General features: G+C 36.9%; 5 protein-coding genes and 1 pseudogene across 6 annotated transcripts in view; 3 read left to right on the top strand and 3 right to left on the bottom strand.

Moving 5' to 3' along the window:
* On the top strand, positions 3965-6783 carry LOC104737676 (mitochondrial adenine nucleotide transporter ADNT1-like). Its single transcript, XM_019234692.1, has 8 exons — positions 3965-4378; positions 4894-4942; positions 5026-5189; positions 5266-5303; positions 5501-5613; positions 5700-5813; positions 5894-6238; positions 6336-6783. The coding sequence occupies exons 1-8, from the start codon at positions 4218-4220 to the stop codon at positions 6417-6419; spliced, it is 1068 nt and encodes a 355-aa protein (XP_019090237.1). The 5' UTR covers positions 3965-4217; the 3' UTR covers positions 6420-6783.
* Positions 6676-8391, bottom strand: LOC104737675. Its single transcript, XM_010457911.2, has 2 exons — positions 7218-8391; positions 6676-7124 (listed from the first exon to the last, which is right to left on the bottom strand). The coding sequence occupies exons 1-2, from the start codon at positions 7988-7990 to the stop codon at positions 7106-7108; spliced, it is 792 nt and encodes a 263-aa protein (XP_010456213.1). The 5' UTR covers positions 7991-8391; the 3' UTR covers positions 6676-7105.
* LOC104737677 (G-box-binding factor 2) lies at positions 8476-11497 on the bottom strand. Of its 2 annotated transcripts, none has more exons than XM_010457914.2 (13): positions 11332-11497; positions 10812-10907; positions 10646-10693; positions 10450-10545; positions 10272-10352; positions 10136-10177; positions 9895-10058; positions 9758-9806; positions 9626-9674; positions 9410-9549; positions 9234-9311; positions 9016-9141; positions 8476-8927 (listed from the first exon to the last, which is right to left on the bottom strand). In XM_010457914.2, the coding sequence occupies exons 2-13, from the start codon at positions 10878-10880 to the stop codon at positions 8784-8786; spliced, it is 1086 nt and encodes a 361-aa protein (XP_010456216.1). In that variant the 5' UTR covers positions 10881-10907; positions 11332-11497; the 3' UTR covers positions 8476-8783. The 2 variants fall into 2 exon arrangements, with proteins under 2 accessions (XP_010456216.1, XP_010456215.1); XM_010457913.2 differs by having other exon boundaries at positions 9626-9689.
* Positions 13183-15046, top strand: LOC104737678 (annotated as a pseudogene).
* On the bottom strand, positions 15807-17318 carry LOC104737679. The gene has a single exon (XM_010457915.2). It carries the CDS (start codon positions 16905-16907, stop codon positions 15957-15959), a length of 951 nt encoding a protein of 316 aa, XP_010456217.1. The 5' UTR covers positions 16908-17318; the 3' UTR covers positions 15807-15956.
* LOC104737681 (protein CURVATURE THYLAKOID 1A, chloroplastic) overlaps positions 19490-19972 on the top strand; it is a 1272-nt gene continuing 789 nt past the window's right edge. Inside the window, exon 1 of the mRNA XM_010457917.2 lies at positions 19490-19741. Coding sequence (XP_010456219.1) covers positions 19585-19741 — 157 coding nt within the window. The 5' untranslated portion in view covers positions 19490-19584. The remainder of the gene's footprint in view (positions 19742-19972) is intronic.

Here is a 19972-nt window from a genome sequence, read left to right on the forward strand (position 1 = left end):
CTCGCCACGATGGTAAGAAGAAACAGGACTATACGGAGGCATATCACTGTACTGTGTTGTAAGTTTCTCACCACGATGGTGAGAAGAAACAGGACTATACGGAGGCAGATCACCGTACCTACTTGGTGTAGCTGGATAGTATGAATGTGGCTCAACTATATCAGAACCAATTTCAACATATTGACCAACAGGATATGGACGAGTCATCTGATTAGGGTAATGACCAGGAGGAGGATACCAGTTTGGATTAGGAACTGGGGGTGGCCTTCTATACCCATAAGGATCTTGGTAACCTTGAGGATACATTCCAGGGTACGGAACTGGCTCTGGATATGGATGGTAATAAGAAGGACCAGGGTTAGGATTAGGACCATGGAGATGAACTGGTCTAAGGAAAGGCTGATTCTGATCTGGTTCTTTAGGTTTATCAACTGCATTACCACCACCACCACCACGAAGGAGATGATCTTTGATTGAATCTAACCTTCTAAGTAGCTCAGCTCGTTCTTGCTCTGTATACTCAATAGGGTTGCTGGTCGTGTTCTTAGCAGAAGAATCTGAACCGTAATTAAGCTCCCCAAGCTCGTCATTTCTCAAACTTTTGCCAGATCTTTGAGACCCGTTTAGCGAACTTGATGTTTTCTCCTTAAGAACTGTATTATCATCTTCGCTTCTTGAAGAGCCAGCTTCTGATCTACCATCAGCTTCAGAGACATCACCTCGTGACCTCATCAGCTTCTCCGATTAACCCAGAAGAGAAGACTGGGTTTCTAGGGTTTTTGCTTTCAACTGCAAATCAAATCAAAAACCTCAACTTCAGATTAAAATATTCATACCCAGAAACACAATTGAATCAGATGAAAAGGAAACTTTTACTTTCTGTCTACTCCGAAGACAATTTTGAGTTCGTGGGCACACCCACAGAGAGAATAAGATTCGATTTTTCGAAGCATCAAGAGATTAAAGAGGTAACAAAATACAAAAAAAAGGCAAACGAACCTCGAAGAATGTTGTCGTCGTCGCCGCCGAGTTAGGTGACTTCTCCGGTGGGGAGTGGGGAAGAATAAATTGACACGAGAATCAATAAAACTCAAAAGCTTATCAATCTCTCTCTCTTTCTATCTTTAACTAATTTTCTTAAAAAAAAAAGGGTTTTTTTTGAAAATTCAGAAGGAAAATTTTTAAAGTCTTTTCTTTCTCCAAAGTTAAGATCAATAATGTTTGTGCTTACTTGCTACCAAACTTGAGCTGGAAGGTTTTTAAGAATCATTAATTGAAAAAAAAAAAAAAAGTTTAGAAAATGATTAGTAATTTTCTCGCGTTTTCCTTGGCTTTCCCGGGAATCTTTAAGGGAAAGACAGAAGAATAATTTGATGATGAGAATTTGAAAAATAAAAAAAAAAAAAATAGGAGGGGAAGAAGATGATCAAATTAAAAGAAACGCGATCGAAGCAAAACAAAAAAAAAAATCAAATTTGGATAGTTTTTGATTTTGATGATATAAGTTTTATGTAATTTTTTGAGGAGCGCGTACGTAAGCGCGTGATAGTAAAATTTAGACTGTACGGGTGAGAGAGCGGACCGGGTCTCGTTGACTCAGGCAGGATAAGGAGACTACCAAATTATTAAAAAAAACCTTTAAATATTTTTCTTCTTTTGGGCAAAATCTTTTAATTATTTTTTAATTCAGAAATCTCTCTAGAAATATAGTATAGAGATGTGACTGTTTACCGACTAGTAAAATAATTACATCTTTCAGTAGTAGTTTATCAGAATTTTCCATAAATGTGAACTTCCAACCTAATATTATTATTCCAAGATAATATTCTTCCTAGTATTTAACCTCATGCAGAGAAGCATTTTTCATAAAGTGTTCAGATTGGCTTTTTTTTAGTTGATAAAAAATTTAACGTACTTGTGTTGTTTTGTACGAATTAAAACAGACTAGCTAGTCAAATGAGAAACTATATATAATACTGCAATAAGCAAGTTCTTAATATCTAGTAGTATAATAATAACACAACAAGTCATATAATTCGTCGAGTTGATGTATCCATGTTGTTTGTTACTAGACGTGCTCTCAAAACTTCTCCTTTTTTAAAATAAAAAATAAAAAAATTTCACAACTTTCCTCGTTAAAATAAATACAACTAAACTAGCTAGTGTCCAAAATATATAAACCTGGTTTTTCTGAACGTCAGATAAACAAATTCAACCTCGTAAACGTATAAATTTAGTGTTTAGAGATATTTACATATCGGGAACGAGTGTAAATGATCTCTCTGATCGTATAGTGTGTGTATATATAGGTCGCCTTCTGACTATTTTTTTTTTAATGTTTTGGGTCGTGAGTCGTGACAAAAGCTACAGCTGTAATTCTGTAAAGTCTTCTCCTCTGTCGAACATTTAAGATTATAGTCCACTTGCCACAACACCTGTCGAACATTTAAGATTAGTACTACTAATATGCAATTTGGGATAACTAAATGTTGACTTCCTTCTTTTTTTTTTTTGGGATTTATAGAGTTAAAACTATACGAGCTGTTTAGGCCTGTTATTCATTTGATAGACGGGCCCGATTAGTTGGATCCATTATCAAGCCCTATTATATGGGCTTAGAAACGGAAGATAATTAAATTGGACATATATATATATATATATATAAGTGGGTATGAGCTGAGTGAACGAACTTTTTAAATTGTATTTGTAATCTACAAGACTTATCATATAGTAGAATATTTTAGCCACGACAAGACTTTCGGTATTTGATTCTCTTTTGTTTTTCCAACTGTGGTCCGACATCAACTTTTATACACATCCACTTGTGTAATTTTCAACAATAAAGTAGTGATAGTGTATGAAAATAAAATCATAAAAACTCGATGTCGATCGATTTCTTTTGTTTCTAATAAATATTTTCATGTTAACGCCGTGAAACCTAACGTTAAGGGTGATGGTTCCATTTCGGGTATGGCCCCTCAAAATTATGAAAAGACAAGAAACAAGATTGATGGCACATCTCCAATCATAAACTTTGATACATTATCTGATATCATCTTGGGACAAGTTAAGTTAAGGGTCTCTTTCCTATACTTGCGAAAATAAAAATGTTTGGGGAAAATTATTTATCTTTTGTCATTCTTTCCATTTTTAAATGAAAAAAAAAACAACTTTTGCATTACTACAATACTATTCCTAAAGTATAATTTAAAATTAAAATTATTAGAAATTTAGTTTGACTTTTTTGAATTTATTTATGAGCACATAATTTGTGTGGATACGAAGGGTTACTTCTTTTTAGTGACCAAACGGGATCATACTGACCAAACGGGATCAGGCACTAACAGTTGTACCACCATTACGTGGCGTTTACGGAGTATATCTTACGCGCTTCTGTTATGCGCGTTGGATAACAACAATTGCTGATATATATACAACATTTAAGTAAACTTTGCAAACTAATCCTTAAACTAACCATTTTTATTTGCATATACCCCTTGACTTCAAAATTCTTTCCTTTTTTCTGTTTTTCCTTTTTGCAAACTTATCTCTCTTTAACAGTTGAATAATAATAATACGAGTGTCCTGTCTATATTCGTGTGTATAATACTTGAACTTCTATCACTAACAACCTCCTAAATATAAAATTCGAGTTTGTATAATAATAGTTTAAATCTTTAACCTTCTAAGCAAGCACTTATGTGATACATTACGAACTGTGTGACGTTGAGTATATAATTTTTTTTTAAAAACACGATAAAAGAATCAGAACGACGGCGGCTACCAATCGCCACACGGTCTACTCACACCACTGACGTGCAGATTTTTCAATCAAAAGATGGATTTTTCTGTAATTCTTTAAGTATGCGGGCAAATTTACAGAACGTGGTAAAAAATAAGGGTTGGCTAGCAATTTTTCCACAACAGAAAGGTGCCATTAAAACGGCGTCGTGATGGTTCAGGCTAAATCAGTAGTAGGTTGTGTTCCTTTTGGCTTTTATCATCGCCGCCGGGACACAAAGAGAGAGAGAAAGGGGTTAGATTTGTGCTTTTGATCTCTCTCTTCTCGATTCACTTCAAATCGGAGATTCTTGTTAGGGTTTTGGTCGTACGTTGAGAGATCGAAGATTTGTGAAGAAATCATTTAGGGATCGTAATCGTATTTGCACTGATTGGCGATTTATATAGTGAAGTGGGTTGGGGTGATTTTTAATCAGATGGCATCAGAGGATGTGAAGAGGACTGAATCAGCAGCTGTATCTACGATCGTTAATCTGGCGGAGGAAGCGAAGTTAGCGAGGGAAGGAGTCAAAGCTCCTAGCTATGCTGTTCTCAGCATCTGCAAGTCTCTTTTCGCCGGTGGCGTCGCTGGTGGAGTGTGAGTCGTTTCTCTCATTTCTGTTTTTTTTTTTTTTTTTTTTTTTTTTTTTTTTTTTTTTTTTTTTTTTTTTTNGAAATGTTGAGTAGGACTGTTCGTTGGTTCTTTCTAATTGATTCGAGAAGGTCAAATTGGATTGAAAACTCATTGATTTTGTCCTCTATTCGTATGTTAACATGAAATATCAGAACTTTATTGATGTTGATCTGTTTGCTGAGTCCTGAGTGCGTAGGATAAGTGCAGTAGATCAGTCACTTACCTTTTTTTATCTTGCGATTGAAATCTGTGTTGAATCATTCAAATAGAGGTAGAGGTAGAGGTAGAGGTATAGCCGTATAGGTATAGGTTGGAGAAAGAGGCCACTTTATTCGGTTTAGGCCGAGTTTTGTGATTGACATCTTAAATAAATATCAGCTAGCTGCTTTATCTTTCAGTCTCTATGTTGTTACATTGAATGCGCAAATTTTGTTTCTTTTTTTTTTCTATTTCTCATTGGGGGTTCGTGCCTTTATTAGGTCACGAACTGCAGTTGCACCTCTGGAAAGGATGAAGATATTACTTCAGGTCTGTTTTTTGTTGGTTGCTTTTGTTTTGGAATATGTAGATCACTGGTGACTTAGCATCCTGTTAATTGTAAATATGTGTAGGTGCAAAATCCGCATAATATTAAGTATAGTGGGACAGTCCAAGGGCTGAAGTATATTTGGAGAACCGAGGGCCTTCGTGGACTGTTCAAAGGAAATGGTACCAACTGTGCTCGTATCGTTCCAAATTCTGCTGTGAAATTTTTCAGCTATGAGCAAGCTTCAAAGTAAGACCTCTAACCTTCTTTTTACTTTGTTATCTTGATGTCAATATCTAATCTATGCTTTCTCGCTTTCTTGTAGGGGCATACTGTACATGTATCGTCAGCAGACGGGAAATGGTAAATTGATTTCAGCATACGATTTTTATTATTCCCTGTTGAAGAATGTGTGCACGGTATTACTTGTCGCTTTAGCCTTTAATTTAAGTTTCTCAATGAACCCTTTGGAGTCATCACAAACCTTTCGTATTGATGGTGCAATAGTAGTAATCTGTTTATAAGATTCTATGGTTAAAAGCTCTATGACGTTTCTGCAGAAAATGCCCAGCTCACTCCTGTTTTACGGCTTGGAGCTGGTGCAACTGCTGGAATCATAGCCATGTCTGCAACATACCCAATGGATATGGTTCGTGGGAGGCTAACTGTACAGGTAACTTTTCGTACCCCCAACTTGGTATCTGCAAGACCCTTATATTGCTCATCTTTGTAACTCTGCAAATCTGAATATGTGCACAGACCGCAAATTCTCCTTATCAATATAGAGGAATTACCCATGCTTTGTCAACTGTCCTGCGAGAGGAAGGTCCACGGGCCTTGTACCGTGGTTGGCTTCCGTCAGTGATTGGAGTTGTAAGTCTCGTATTTTTTCCTCTTAACCAGACGAAATATTACAAATCTACCATCTTATGAGAACTTTCCGACAAATGCAGGTTCCATATGTGGGTTTGAACTTTGCGGTGTATGAGTCTCTAAAGGACTGGCTAGTTAAAGACAACCCCTTTGGTCTAGTAGAAAACAATGAGCTGACGATTGTAACGAGGCTCACTTGTGGTGCAATAGCTGGAACAGTTGGTCAAACAATTGCTTATCCGCTGGACGTGATTCGTAGGAGAATGCAAATGGTCGGGTGGAAAGATGCTTCCTCTGTTGTTACAGGCGAAGGGAGAAGCAAGGCTTCGCTTGAATACACTGGTATGGTTGATGCATTTAGGAAAACAGTTCGTCATGAAGGCTTTGGAGCATTGTACAAGGGTTTGGTCCCCAACTCAGTGAAGGTTTGTTTCATTTACCAAAACCCATTTTCTTCTGTGTTTCTTTGAAGATGGATGGAACATTTTTTCTCAACAAGAAAGTTAAAAATGTTCTTTACAGGTTGTACCATCGATTGCGATTGCCTTTGTGACATATGAGATGGTGAAAGATGTTTTAGGAGTGGAGTTTAGGATATCAGACTGAGTCATCTGATATAATATGGGTCGACAAGAAAACACACTTCTATTTTTGTAGCCAGAGGAGACAGAAGAGAAGTTCAAAAATTTTAGGGGCTTTATTTATCTCCTTTTCAACATCCGGTGGGAAGGATAAAGGCTATAGTGGCTTAGCCAAACTCTTTTCTTTTCTTTTCTTTTCTTCTTCTTATAGATTGGGTTTATGCTTTTCTGCTGAATCAAATAAGTCAGTGGCCAACTACATTTGGTACTGCAGTTTGTGCTACTACATGTTTGGGCTAGTCTTTTCGCATTCAGTTATTGTTACAACTCTTATTGGTAACTTTGCTATTCAGTTGAATAATTCCGTGATTATGTACTTGTTTTATGAATTGGTATCCGTGTCAAAATAAAATTCATGGGGGCTTGTTTGTGATTTGTGTGTGCGAATTTTTCAAACATTCAAAGAACTATCTTTTCATAATACAGTATCTCTCTATTTCCATTACACGAAAACAAATATATGAAGAATAATAATTAACTCTTATCACTCATGTCTGATTAGTAGTAATTCTTTCCTATAGATCGTAAATATGGAACTGAAAAGTGAATACAAGAAACGTTAAAAATAACAAAAGTGACCTCTTTCGTAAAGCTTTGGCCACATCTTTAACGTAATGAATCCCATCAATCATCATTACTCGTCGTTATGACTTACGAGTGCAATTTAATCCTGCATTGAAACCATACACATGACAAGTTTAGCATTTTCAAGATGAACATTAAAATCGATTTAATATACTAATTAAATTCGATAGGTACGTACCATTTAAGCATTTTGATGGTGCATTTACTCATCTTTGAATCAAGCTCCCGTAGTCTAACGCCACCGCAACTGATACTAACCCTCACCGTAACAATCTTACGCCTTCCCACAGCCAATCCCAGCTTCGTCTTAGCCGTTACTCTCACCACCAACTTCTTACTCTTCATCTCCGCTCTAAGCCTCTTAACCGTCGGATCATCCACCTGTTGTCTCTTCACTTTGATCGGAACGATCACAACCGTCCGGTTCCTCGGCTTCTCCATAAACCCTTTGACTCTCGTTGACCCGAGGCTCGTTTCAAAATCACCGTCTCCTACACTCACCTCCACGTCGGAGTCGCCGTAATGGTACCGTAGCTTTCCGTTAGGGTTTCTAAAATCAAGCCTCGCCGTGGCATCCGCCGTCAACTGCGACAAACCGTCGTTGGATTTTCCACCGGAAAAGTTGAAAGTGCTTACGCGGAAGGAGGCGAGACGTACGACGGGAAGTCTCGGGCTGTACCAAAGGAAGAAGACGGAGACAGCGAGGGTAAGCAGGAGGATGACAATGGCGACGGTGATGCAGACGCAACAGCAAAAGACGCGGCAACGACTCCATTGCTTCTTCTTCGTCGGATAAAACGACGCCGGAATCGTATGTTTTGGCCGGCGTCGAAGCGCTGTTGATGATGATGTTGACGATGATGATCCGAGTGGAGTTTGCGGTTGGGAGTGGAGCTCACGGTAGCCTGGTGGTTTTTGAAGAACCGGTTTAAGCAGCGTTTCTCCCGCCATTTCTTTGTCGCCGGTGGTGACGGTTGTTCTTGAACTTGTGTTATTATGAGATGATCTCTCTGTTCATTTGCATGTATTTGTTTAGGTATTAATTACAAAAATGAATTCTGAAAAGTCTTTCATTGTGATTTAAAAATACAATAATTTCGTGTCTAATACAATACTAGTCTTCTGTATATCTTGTCCTATACCAAACGAACACAATAATAATTCGATTTGTTCCCGACACTTTGGCCACTTACTGAAATTTCTTCTACCGACGAGCTGTTTTATTGGCTCTCTGTTATGTGAATCGCTCAATGATATTTTATTAATTATACCAACGGATATACATTTGAATACAAGATAGAGTGACAAATCTCTGAAAATTTTGGTATATGTAGATCTGTCAAAAGTCAAAACAAACACGTTGGTCACGACTCACGTTTACGGGTTGAGGGAAGCACGTCGTAATAAAATCTCAAAATAAAGTAAAATCTAAAAACTCACACACAAAAGGTGTTTGTTAATTAAAGAAGAATACACAAAGCGATTACGAAACGAAAGACCATCAAAATATGTCTCCCCTTGTCTCTCTAATACATTCGCTTATATGACTAAGAACCTACACTTTCATCAATCAAGTGGTCACAGCGCACACCGAACCTCTTAAACGATATTACATTACATCAATTTTCTCTGCTACCGATAGCAGAGAGCTCTACGTACGAAACTAAGAAAAACAAAGTCTCTTTTTTTTTTTTTTTTAATGTTACATTCACAACCCGGAAAGAAGAAGAAGAAGATATCACCGTTAGCTAGCCGCTACAGGATCGGTTATTGGACTTGCATTTAACAGTTGATGCTGCACATTTTTACCACCTGATACGGAGTTGTTCTTATCAACTCTAGAGATTAGGTTCTCTGTTTTCCCAGTTGCTTGCGCTTTCAGTTGATCCTAGAGAGCAATTACTTATGTGTTATTATGGACCAATACACCTATAATCATAATGTGTGGTAATAATGAGTAGACTGTTATCACTTACCAGTAAAGCTTCGTTCTCCAGCCGTAGTTTCTCTGACTCATCGTTTAGTTGGCTTACTTTGGATCTCAAAGTCATGTTCTCAGCTACTAGTGCGTCAACTTTGACAGCAAGTTGTTCAGTTTCAGCCTATATGAACAAACACACAAACCCATTTAGTAAATATGAAATTATTTTTAGCCTCCACCTCTTTAGTTACTAAAGTTTAATAGCAATATCACCTGTTTCCTCAGTCTTGACCTTCGAGCAGATTCTCGGTTTGACTGTTTTCTCTTCTCTCGTTTAACCTCTTTTTCATTCTGCAGATAAACACACCACTCTACCAATAAACAAACAAACAAAAAGAGAATGCCAAGAATAAAACGAGTTCATTGAGAGAGGTGCAAGAATAGTATACCCATGGCTGTGGGATACCGTTCATGCCACCAGAGTTTTGAAAATCCATTGCTGTGGGCATAACAGGAGTCCCCATGGTCACATCAGCTTTCTCATTTTCACCTCTAAGGGGAGGACTGGTCTGAGATGAAGGTTTTTCACCTACCAAGAACAAGAAGCCATTAAGCTTTTAAGTAGTTGCAATTACTTGTGTTGTGTTCTTTTCAGGAAAAAATACCTGTGCTTGGTGATCTTTCTCGTCTTCTTTTCCTCTTAGATTGTTCTCCCTGTGATAAAACAGACTGCTATAAATTAAGAACTTCAACCGAGAAAGATTAGTAAGTTCAGAGTAGAAAGAAAGACTGCATACCCCAGTTGTATTACCATCACTACCATTGCTCGAACCATCATTCTCGGAGCTAGTAATATCAAGACCACGTTAAGAGTCTATCTATAATGAACCCCAAGTCTCTTTGAATAAGAAAGAGTTGAGTTAGTTTGACAAACCTCTGAGAACTCCTGTGTTCACTGCTGCTATGTCCAGTACTCCCAACTTTGTTATTGCTTATTGACATTGCAAGTCCATCGAATTCTTTGAGTTTTTTCATGAACCCATGGTCCGTGTTTCCAGGGGAGTTAGATGGAGCATCCATGGCCAAAGGAGTTGTAACCTGCAAATATATATAGTCTCGTATTCATATCCATCACAACTTTTGGCGACCATTCACACAGAACAAAAGTGACTTACACCAGGTGTTGCTTGAGAAACAGGACCTTGTGGTTGTGAGCCCTGGTCAAGAGAGAAAACTCAAATCAGTAAAAATAGTCTGATTCAAACCTTTGTTTGATAAAGTAACAAATCAAAAGAAGAAGGGGGTGATTACCATTTGAACACCAGGATGAGCATAAACACCACCAGGAGGACAAAATGGTGGATATGGTGCCCCATAAGGAGCCATCATTGGCTAACAACAATTAAGCAAAAATCAGAGTCAAATAAAAAACAATTCTAAATGCATATACTTTCAGTATATCCATTCAACAAATTTAAATTATTAGTACCGATGGAGAAGCCCACATATAAGGGGGTGGAGCATGACCAGTTGCCACATTAGAGTTGTAATATTGTGGTATAGCAACTCTAGATCCATAATATGCCTAGAGTACCATGAGAAAACAAGCTATATCATTCTTCATTCAGAACATATGGTAGGCTAATGAACACAATCCATACAGGAGTTTCAAACCAAGGTCAAACCTGCATAGCGGCCCAGTCATGATGATACACGTGAACATTGCTCTGGTCCTGTAGATAAATACACCAACAAAAGAACAGCAATCAAAATCTCCGTGGACAAACCAATGATTATCATACACAAATCTCTGTAACTAAACCAATCAGTTTCAATTGGTTCATGACTTACAGTTACAGGAGCAGGTTGCGTTGGCTTATCAGCAGAGTTTGTGAGGTTTCCTTCTTCGTTGCTACCCATTATTCCTCAATGCAGAGTAGTGCAACACTGACACAGTAACATAAAAATAACCAGATCTTTTTAGATGTTCCTGTGTAAACTATAAATCTAAAGGAACAGTAGATATACATATACACTTAGATCTTGCAGTTTCGGACATCAAACGATAAGTTAAAATTGCGACAAACAATTATTCTTATGACAGAGAGATCCAATTAAAATTATCAAGTACAGAGCATCACTGTATCTACCAATAATAAAAATTCAAACTTTGAGTTCTTTTTTCGCGGGGGTTCTCAGATTTTCAACTTTCAACAAATAGTAGAAATCTTATTCAACTCTTTCCTAGAAATTTTTTGCGTCGGTTACAAATTTTCTCGAGGAAACAACAAAGCTGATTACAAATTACCTCTAGAAACAATACAGTAAAATTCGTTAAATACGAAAGAAAACAAAAATCCAAAAAACGTACCTGATGGAGTTTGAGGGTAAACAATTCGAATTGCTCTAAAAAAAAAAACAAAAACAATTCGCTTCTCTCTCTCTCTCTAACTCGAAAGAATGGTTTTCTCTCTCTAGAACCAGAGTTCGGTAAAGAAGAGAGAGAGAGAGAGGAAGGCGAAGCTGAAGAGAAAAAAAAGCAAGAGAGAGAGAGGAAGGGGAGCGCCAAGAGGCTGAAGCACACGTCACCGTACACGTGTCATCATCTTGAAAGGTTTGTAAAGGGAACGCATATGCTGAGCTGGCCACCCTAGATCTGCGCTGGACAAATTTTTCAAAAAAATATTGCCTTAAAAGAACGATTGGTACACGTAGTCATAATCACCACCGTTCATCTGGAGATGTCTACGTAGTCTTTTCGTGCTGCTGATTTTATTCCTTTCAAAAAAATAATAAATACCAAAATTAAACTATAATGTATAATTCATTTGGGTTCCATTCCATGGATGACGAAACGTGGACTACGAATTCTTTTTTACCCAATTAGTTAACTCTAGATCCTGATCGACGGCTAACATTCATTGCATCTAACGGTCTGAATGTTTTGAAATTTTTACCAAAAATTAGCGTAGGGACCACTCTAGGAATCTACTGAGTTGTGTCGGCCGTTAGTGGCTTTGCAGCTGACGTGTCCCACTGAATAAGTAATACAGTTGTGGTCCCTACGGACAACGTGGGATTCGACGCCAGCTCATATTTTTTTTATTTCTCTTGAAATCTTTTTATTTCTTTTTTAAATTATTGACCATGACTCGGTTTATGGTCACGTTGGATCCATCCAATTGAAAATGGTTAACAAAAAAAATCTTATCTTATTAGGAGATTAGTTGAGATTAATCCATGTCGTTTAAATCCGTAAAGATACAAATAATCTTCTTTATACTTATTACTAATCAAGTTATCATCATCAAATCTCAGGTTGAAAGATCTAATCCCAATTTAAGAGTAACTTTTAAATAAAAAGAATGAATGAATTTAAATCTGATAAAAGTTTAATTATTTTATAAAATGATTTTTTCCCTGATTGAATTTCAGACAAATCCGACAAGGTGACGTGTTCTTGAGGACAAATACTAGCGGGAGCCACTTGATGCTTCCAGGTTAGACTCGATCCAAGACATAATTAGTGTTACGTCGGTACCCTCCTCCTTTATTGGGTTATTATTGGGCCATTATTGGGTTATTGTTCGGATACCCAAATTAAGAAGAGTAGAAACCTTCCATGAAAAGTTCACATGATGATTGATGCGTTCTTGACTAGTGAGACCTACACTTAATAAAGGAAGACTGGAAGAACTAGTCAGTCAGGGTCCTCCTCAGGGGCGGATCTAGAATTTTTTTTTGTATGGGGCACTTTTTATTTAAAAATATTGCAAAACTAGTAAATCAGTAAAACATTATGGAAAAAAAAAAACAGAAAACTAGAATGAAAGGCATCGAACACCGCACCTAACATGATGCATGAGGCACTTCTCTACCAAATATGCTACGAGAACTAATACAACTGCTATACATTAGATTATTTTTATCAATCACTGTGGGGCACGTGCCACACCCCAACACTACGTAGATCCGCCCCTGGTCCTCCTCACGCCTCGCGGGATGCATTTCTCTTATATAAATACTCCCATATTACTACAGTGATTGACCCTGATTTGATAAACCCATACAAAAAATATAACATAGTGGGGTTTATTTATCTCTTTTTGGGCTTAAAGGGAATTCTTGGACTTCATGGTCACCATCTTCTTCTTCCTTTTTCTTGGTACTTTTTCTCGTATATATAGCATACACGTACTTAAAAGTCACGGACCGACAGGAATCATATAGCACCAAATATCTCATCCTCACTCTCACATACAAACACACATTTTGTTCACACACAAAAAAGACATGGCTTCCAATTTAAACAGAAGAGTAGCTTTCTCTCTTCTTGTCTTGATTATTGTGATGCTTTATGGGCATAACAAAGCTTATTCAAAATGTCATTTCGAAGCTATTTTCAACTTTGGAGACTCAAATTCAGACACTGGTGGCTTTTGGGCTGCTTTTCCTGCTCAATCCGGTCCATGGGGAATGACTTATTTCAAGAAACCGGCCGGTCGTGCTTCAGACGGTCGTCTTATCATTGATTTTCTAGGTAACGACTATTTAAGACCAGTTCTATCTTCTATGTAATATTTATATACGTAGAGTGTGTATATGCAAAATAAGATATTTTTTAAAAGGAAAATTGTACAATTTAGAATCCAAAATAAGATATTTTAAATATCATTACGACTTATATTTTTGTATTTCCAACAAAATCTATTTTACTAATATTTGCCGGAAATGATCATGCTAATTATAGATTTATAGGACTAAACGTAATGTTTTCAATGAACAAACAAAAAAAGACTAAACGTAATGTTATTTTTCTTTTAGCCAAATCTCTTGGAATGCCTTTCCTTAGCCCATATCTGCAATCTATTGGATCGGATTTTCGGCACGGTGCAAACTTTGCGACGTTAGCATCCACGGTTCTCTTACCAAACACGTCGTTATTTGTCTCTGGAATAAGCCCATTCTCCCTCGCTATTCAGCTGAATCAGATGAAACAGTTCACGGTTAAAGTCGACGAGTCACATTCTTTAGACCAACCAGGTATATATATGTCTAAAAACGATTTGTGAAAAGAATGATGAATCTAATAAAGCAACTAAGGAAAATTCCTTTATGTACGTTATAGGTTTGAAGATCTTACCGTCTAGGAATGTTTTCGGAAAATCGCTACACGTTTTATATTGGTCAAAACGATTTCACATCCAATTTAGCGAGTATTGGAGTTGATAGAGTGAAACAATATCTTCCACAAGTCATAGGCCAAATTGCTGGAACAATTAAGGTACCAAACTGCTAACACACCATAAGGTTTTAATTTGGTTTACACATATTATATCCACTAAACTATGGTATGTTGTTGCTTATAGGAGATATATGGAATAGGTGGTCGGACATTTTTGGTTTTGAACTTAGCCCCAGTTGGATGTTACCCGGCGATTTTAACCGGTTGAACTCATACCGTTTCGGATTTAGACAAATTTGGATGTCTCATTTCTGTAAACAACGCCGTCAAATATTACAACGAGTTATTGAATAAGACATTATCCGAGACCAGAGCCAAACTGAAAAATGCTACCGTCATTTACTTAGACACTCACAAGATATTGCTCGACCTCTTTCAACACCCCAAATCCTACGGTACGTTATGTCATAACCTGTTTCGTTTAGTTATACTTGAACCGATAAATTTCAATTTTAATACTTAACTAGTTAAAACCGATTTTTTTTTTGTCATGTTATCATCATATCAAAGGTATGAAATACGGTATTAAAGCTTGTTGTGGATACGGTGGACGTCCATACAATTTTGATCAGAAGTTATTTTGTGGCAACACCAAAGTGATTGGGAATTCTTCTGCGACGGCTAAAGCTTGTCGTGATCCACACAACTACGTGAGTTGGGATGGGATTCACGCGACGGAGGCAGCAAACCACCACATTTTTATGGCCATTCTCGACGGTTCGATATCATATCCTCCGTTCACACTCATCAACATATGCCCGCCTTAAGATGTATAATAGTTGTTAATTGTTTAGATATGATGAGTTTTGCAAGCTATCCACCAACTAAGCATATTGTGACAAACAAAATTCTATAAGATAATACTACGAATATGTTTTAAAAATGTGTAATATGCTTTACAGATCGATTGTTCTCCTAATCATTTGATTCTCCTTAGTTTATTGCATTGATAAATTAGTTAACTAATGACATTTCTTTGTCATCTTTTTCGTGCGTACTGAATTACATAAATCTTTTTAAAGTGTAAGTGACGTACGACCGATCCTCTATCTTGTTGTGGCATATATATTTAAATTGTAAGGACACTACTGAATCAAATACCACATATAAATTCTTTATTGATATATAACAAAGTACTAAAGTATATTACAGTTCATTTTTTGGTTTGACTAATCCATGCGTCAATTACTATTCAAATACGAGCTCCATCATTGTTAGATAAGATAACCCTTTGAAATTAATAATTTGATACTACGTACGTAATGACAGGCTAATTAACAGAAATAATTGGCTTGATCCATATACCTATAATCTATTCTACATCCGTTTAAAATCTGTGGAATGTGGGTCTTCTATCTAGGAACGAATTATTAGTGATATACACTGATATTACCAAACTATACTAATATAGTATTTATTTGAGTTCATGTTATGTACTCCCATCCCCTGTACTACGTATTTGAAGTGTAAATATTTTGAATGTTTCATTCACAATCTACCAACCAAATAGTAAGTTATTATACTGAATAGTTTTTAACATTTATAAATTGCCCCCTCCAAACTTAGAACTAATAAGTATCAATGGAGTGCAAAAACGACGAACGTACAGTTTTACTCATGCATAAGAAAGAAAAAAAAACGGTAAGAAGTTCAAAAATAAACAAACTTTGAAACTTTGAATGTTGTAACTCACTTACTGTACATATAAGCCAGAAACTACCAAAAAAAAAATCAAAAAGTAAAAAAAAAAATCAAGGTATATTAGAAGAAGAAGGAAGATCTTCATGATATTCCAAACATGGCTGAGTTCTCACCATCGTCGCCGACGGCATTCTACTCCGACCAATCCAAACATTTCCGATCGTCTCGCTCTTCTCCGACTCTCTCTCCATCTCTCTTAACCTCTTCTTCTTTACCAACTTCACCACAACAACGATCACCACAACAACAATAACCGAAACTCCAATCCCGGTTAAAACAAACCACCACCAATTCCTCCTACTCACCTCCGGTTCGTGTTTCGGTTTAGGTTTCTCGTTTAGAACCACGAGTGCGTAATAATGCCCATGAGTATTCGTAGCGGCACATTCGTAGTCCCGTATCGTATTGCTGAAACTCGAAAACAAACCATTGTCTCCGAAGACGATGCATTTGATTCCTCTACGATCATCACGAGAAGCGTAAGGATCTAATTTGATCACGATGGGATCGTCTCTCTTGATCGAAAGATTCAGGTTCTTGAGATCATTCGTGTTGGTCGCGTCGTAACCGGTGAATCCATTAACCGGAGAAACAAACGTGTAATTATCAGCTAACCGGAAGTAAACCGACGAAGAGTGATTACCAAAACTCTCGTAGACAAAAGCTATCCTCTTAGCGTACGGCGTCGTTTTAACCATCGGAGGAATCAAAATTCCACTAAAGTTTGTTCCCTTTCTCCAAAACTCACTGTTACGGACCGTAACAACCGATGCTTTGATGTCGGAAAGATTCGACGGGAGTGAGATCGCGTATAACGAGCCTGTTTGCCTTCTTCTAGTACTAGTAGTGGCACTAGCCGCGTATGAACGGATCAGATCGTCCAAATCTCCAATGCTGTTGTTGTTGGCGCAGTGAACCATGGAATGTAAATTAGAGATGACGCAGAAGACGAAGACGGTGATGGTGAGACCAAGATTTGTATTGATCGTTGTAGATCCCATTGCCAAGAGAACAAAAAATCAAGAACGACGACGATGAAGAAGAACCAAATGAGTTTTGGTGATCTTCATCTAGATATGAAAAATTATATAACTAAAATGAGCTTTTGGTTAAAGATTGTGATCCAGGTAGATAAGAATCAAAGTGGAAGAAGAAGCATGATTGAGATTTGGAAACATGATTGAGATTGAGATTGATGTTGAGGTTGTGATGAGGGAATATAATTAAGCACATATACAACAACACACTTAAAAAGGGAGTATACTAAAATGTAACAGCTGCATGAATAATATGGATTTGATGAATGTGTATGGTTCTGATTTTTAAAATAATATATTAGAGAAATTAAAAGAGAGAGACCGTACTTAGTTATTCAAAACTCTAAAGAAAAAAGGGGAGAGAAAGTTGGGCTTGAGCTGTATTAATGGTGGATGTTTTTTCGTTTTCTATTTTATTCTTCTTTTTCTGTATTAGTAAGAAAAGAAAGTTTTGTTTTTAAATTAATAAAAGGTTACAAAATAACTTTGACGTTGGAGTTTTTTTTCTTTTCTTTAACCAAATATTTTTAATAGAGATAGATGATAAAGAAGATGTCGGCTATGATGATTTGTAATATGCGGATGACGTAATGATCATGCAATTTCTTTGGGTTTTTACGATCACGTATAATATTGACTATTGAGTTTTGTTCAACATGTTCTATAAATTTAATGAGAAAAATAAAATATACATTGCTATTTAAATTATATTTCCTTTCTTTTTTTATTCAATTTTCTTACCTGTAAATATTTTTGGGAAAAATATCATTAAAACTCTAAAATTAGCATTTTCGTTGATTTAATTCATGAAGTCTGTATTTATTGAAAAAAATCATCAATCTTTTTATGACTTCAATTTAAATCACGAAGTCTTGTTGACTTCACCGTTTGAAGCACATCGTTAACAGGCCAAACAGAGATATTAAACGGGGTTAATTAGGCGTTAACGAAATTCGTTAGTTATCATTACGACGTCGTTTTCTTCTTTAATCTAATCCCCAAATCGAACCTTCTTCCCAAAATCCCCAAATCATGAACCATAATTTGTGATTCCTCCTTGGATCTTCTTCTTCGAATTTAACCGATGACTCCGAAAAGAAGCTTTCAACGCATCGTCCCAAACAGAAGAAGCCCGATAAAGCTGGAGAAACGTCTGCCCACGAGCATACTGGTCACGGGTCTATTGCTCATGAGTCGACTTCTCCTGATTCGGCTGCTCCCGATTTGACCGCTCCTGAATTGGGTGTTGGTTCAGGTTCTGCAATTATTATGTATATTGGTGGGCCTACTCCCTTAGAATTGGCGAGCGTATTGACAAGCGTAACTTATCTGAATCGCAAATTAGGGTTCGTGATTTAGGGATTTTGGGAGGAAAGTTCGATTTGGGGATTAGAATAAAGAAGAACACGATGTCGTAATGATAACTAACAGATCTCGTTAACACCTAATTAACTCCGTTTAATATCTTTGTTTGGCCAGTTAACGATGTGCTTCAAACGGCGAAGTCAACAAGACTTCATGATTTAAATAGAAGTCAATAAAAAATTGATGATTTTTTTCAACAAATGCAGACTTCGTGATTTAAATCAACGAAAATGCTAACTTCACGATTTTAATGACATTTTTCCCAAATATTTTTTTTGGACAATGTAAAATTATCGCTTTTAAAGTTGTCCCTAAAACCGTTCATTGTGTTTTTTTCTTCAAATTAAATACAGTAGCTTCATTGCGAATAATTAAGTGGTAGAACACTAATAATATTGACATAAATCACTATATTACATTGCATGCTTATTTCAACAACAAAAACTCATACATTCTATTAAATCATGATTAAGAAAAGAGATGACGAACTGTTTGTCTTTTTTTCTTTTCTCATGCCAACACTTGCTAGATGCATGAACACGTATCTTCATGAGTATATTAATCACACTAAAACTACCAAATACGATTAAATAAATTTCAACTATTTGGTTAAATAACAGGAGAAATGGAGTAATGGTTTAGTAGTTGAAAGCGCCAGCGAAGTATAAGGGTGGAAGAGCTGTACCATCATCACTCCATTTTTTAAGTGGGTTTGTTAATTTATTTCTTTTGCCACAATTCTTAATTTACTAAATCAAAAAGAAGTTTGAGTTTCTTCACTTATGGTCAACTAGTTTATAAAAGAAGAATTGTGTTTATAGTTAAACAAATCTTTAAAGTTCCTTGTTCGAATTCCTTTTTTTTAGTTAATGTCGTATCATCCTCGTAACTATCTTTCATTTTTAGAGTGACACTAAAAATCAAAAGGTTTTTGCATAATTTTCCATTTTTCCTCTCTAAGAAAAAGAAAACGAAAAGACAACAAAAACTGATTGGTTTGAAAAAGAGGCCTACATAGTAGATGGGCCTAAAACAGGCCTTATAAACCCCACAGAGACTCTCCCATTCTATAAACACCACTGAGTTGGATTTCTAAAGATAAGAGCACCAACCAATAAGAACGCGAGAAGCTTCCACGTGTCGCTCCACAGAATCTTGTTTAGTAAAAAAAGCGCAGCACCAAAGAAAACTCAACAGAGAAGAAGAAGAAGAAGACTGAGAGAGAGAGAGAAGTAGGCAGAAGAAGAAGAAATTGAAGTTCTCTCGGCGTGCTTTGATGGCGATATCAGTAGCAGCAGCAGCTTCGTCCTCTGTGGCAGTGATTGCTCCACGTGTCCCCGCCGTATCCACCCGATGCTCCGCCGTCCCTTACCTTCCTCCTCCTCGCTCCTTTGGCCGATCCTCTTTCACCGTTCCGTTGAAGCTTGCTTCAGGTGACGGATTTATACTTGACAATCTCTCTTTATAGAGTTCAATCCCGTGAAATCGTATGCAAAATTGTCACAAATTGCCTGAAATTAGAATACTCCGGCCCGGAATTGAATTAGCGTTGCCGCGGTTCGGTATAGTGAGGTAGATTGAACCGGTTTAATAGATCCGGTTTCTATGGTTTAAGCTACACACTACAAGCAAGTGTGCTCTTAAACCGAAATTTTGGGGGGGGG

The sequence above is a fragment of the Camelina sativa genome, chromosome 13, assembly GCF_000633955.1.
Source record: "Camelina sativa cultivar DH55 chromosome 13, Cs, whole genome shotgun sequence".
Taxonomy (NCBI): Eukaryota; Viridiplantae; Streptophyta; class Magnoliopsida; order Brassicales; family Brassicaceae; genus Camelina; species Camelina sativa.